This window comes from Gadus macrocephalus, chromosome 2 (genome assembly GCF_031168955.1).
Source record: "Gadus macrocephalus chromosome 2, ASM3116895v1".
Classification (NCBI taxonomy): Eukaryota; Metazoa; Chordata; class Actinopteri; order Gadiformes; family Gadidae; genus Gadus; species Gadus macrocephalus.
The window spans coordinates 372,275-374,651 of NC_082383.1; the positions used below are offsets into that span (position 1 = coordinate 372,275).

A 2,377-nucleotide genomic window follows, 5' to 3' on the forward strand; every position below is an offset into this window, starting at 1 on the left:
GTGCAGCTAGCATCAGTTAGCATCGGTTAGTGCAGCTAGCATCAGTTAGCATCGGTTAGTGCAGCTAGCATCGGTTAGTGCAGCTAGCATCAGTTAGCATCAGTTAGTGCAGCTAGCATCAGTTAGCATCGGTTAGTGCAGCTAGCATCGGTTAGTGCAGCTAGCATCAGTTAGTGCAGCTAGCATCAGTTAGCATCGGTTAGTGCAGCTAGCATCGGTTAGTGCAGCTAGCATCGGTTAGTGCAGCTAGCATCAGTTAGCATCGGTTAGTGCAGCTAGCATCAGTTAGCATCGGTTAGTGCAGCTAGCATTGGTTAGTGCAGCTAGCATCAGTTAGCATCACCCCCTCAACCCCTCAACCCCTCCTCTTAAGGGGTCTCCCTGCTCCTTTAAGGGCTTGGGTTCAGGGTCATAGAGAGTGGCCACTGAACCCCTTTGAGCCTCACCTCGGTAACCAAGGAAACGGCGTGTCTGCAGCCTCACCTTGCCAACGAAGTCGGACATGTTGAAGGTGGCCATGATGAGGATGGGGAGCCACTCCCCCAGAGCGTCGTTCCGGATCTCCGACTCCAGCCCCGGGAACAGACAGAGCGTCACGCTGTAGGTCACGCCGATGGACAGCATGTAGGCCCAGATCACACGGGCCACCACGTAGCGGTGCAGGAACATGTCTGGGAGCAGAGGCGCCGGAGGAAGGGTGAGGAAGGGGAGGAAGGGGAGGAAGGGGAGGAAGGGTGAGGAAGGGGAGGAAGGGGAGGAAGGGGAGGAACGGGAGGAACGGGAGGAAGGGGAGGAAGGGGAGGAAGGGGAGGAACGGGAGGAACGGGAGGAAGGGTGAGGAAGGGGAGGAACGGGAGGAACGGGAGGAAGGGGAGGAAGGGGAGGAACGGGAGGAACGGGAGGAAGGGTGAGGAAGGGGAGGAAGGGGAGGAAGGGGAGGAAGGGGAGGAAGGGGAGGAACGGGAGGAAGGGTGAGGAAGGGGAGGAAGGGGAGGAACGGGAGGAAGGGTGAGGAAGGGGAGGAAGGGGAGGAAGGGGAGGAACGGGAGGAACGGGAGGAAGGGTGAGGAAGGGGAGGAAGGGGAGGAAGGGTGAGGAAGGGGAGGAAGGGGAGGAAGGGGAGGAACGGGAGGAACGGGAGGAAGGATGAGGAAGGGGAGGAACGGGAGGAACGGGAGGAACGGGAGGAAGGGGAGGAACGGGAGGAACGGGAGGAAGGGGAGGAACGGGAGGAAGGGGAGGAAGGGTGAGGAAGGGGAGGAAGGGGAGGAACGGGAGGAAGGGGAGGAAGGGGAGGAAGGGGAGGAACGGGAGGAACGGGAGGAAGGGGAGGAACGGGAGGAAGGGGAGGAACGGGAGGAACGGGAGGAACGGGAGGAAGGGGAGGAAGGGGAGGAGACAGTGAGACAGAGAGAGAGAGACAGTGAGACAGAGACAGAGAGACAGAGAGACAATGAGACAGAGAGAGAGAGACAGTGAGACAGTGAGACAGAGAGACAGTGAGACAGAGAGACAGAGAGACAGAGAGACAGTGAGACAGAGAGACAGAGAGACAGTGAGACAGAGAGACAGTGAGACAGAGAGAGTGAGACAGTGAGACAGAGAGAGTGAGACAGAGAGACAGTGAGACAGAGAGAGAGAGACAGTGAGACAGTGAGACAGAGAGACAGTGAGACAGAGAGACAGAGAGACAGTGAGACAGAGAGAGTGAGACAGAGAGACAGAGAGAGTGAGACAGAGAGACAGTGAGACAGAGAGAGAGAGACAGTGAGACAGAGAGACAGAGAGAGTGAGACAGAGAGACAGTGAGACAGAGAGAGAGACAGTGAGACAGAGAGAGAGAGACAGTGAGACAGAGAGAGTGAGACAGAGAGACAGAGAGAGTGAGACAGAGAGACAGTGAGACAGAGAGACAGTGAGAGTGAGACAGAGAGACAGTGAGACAGAGAGAGAGAGACAGTGAGACAGAGAGAGAGAGAGTAGCGGGGTTACCTCGTACTCCCGGCCAGTTCCTCTTGATCTTGGCCTTCGGGGCGTCGAAGCGGACGTACGTCCCACCGGCGAAGTCCTCGCCCCCCCCCTCCTCGTTGGGGGACGCCCCCGCCCCTCCGTTACCCTGGAGACGAGGAGAACGTAAACAGCGCTGTGAGGTGATGGACAGGGACGGACGGCCTGTTTCCTCTGGCCACGCCCCCTAGAGCCGCGCCCTGATGACCACACCTTCACTCTATGTGACAAATATATAAATAAAAAAAATAATATATATATATATATATATATATATAGGTATAGATCTATATATATCTATATAGGTCTATATATATCTATATAGGTCTATATATCGATGTAGATATTCTGATGTATTGTGATATAAGCA

General features: G+C 55.7%; 1 protein-coding gene across 1 annotated transcript in view; it reads right to left on the reverse strand.

Annotated features, from left to right (window-relative positions):
- Nucleotides 1–2,253, reverse strand: part of slc29a4a (solute carrier family 29 member 4a) — a 5,442-nt gene extending 3,189 nt beyond the window's left edge. Inside the window, exons 1-2 of the mRNA XM_060069197.1 lie at nucleotides 1,993–2,253; nucleotides 484–671 (exon numbers count right to left, since the gene is read on the reverse strand). Coding sequence (XP_059925180.1) covers nucleotides 484–669 — 186 coding nt within the window. The 5' untranslated portion in view covers nucleotides 670–671; nucleotides 1,993–2,253. The remainder of the gene's footprint in view (nucleotides 1–483; nucleotides 672–1,992) is intronic.
- Between the last annotated feature and the right edge of the window lie 124 nt (nucleotides 2,254–2,377).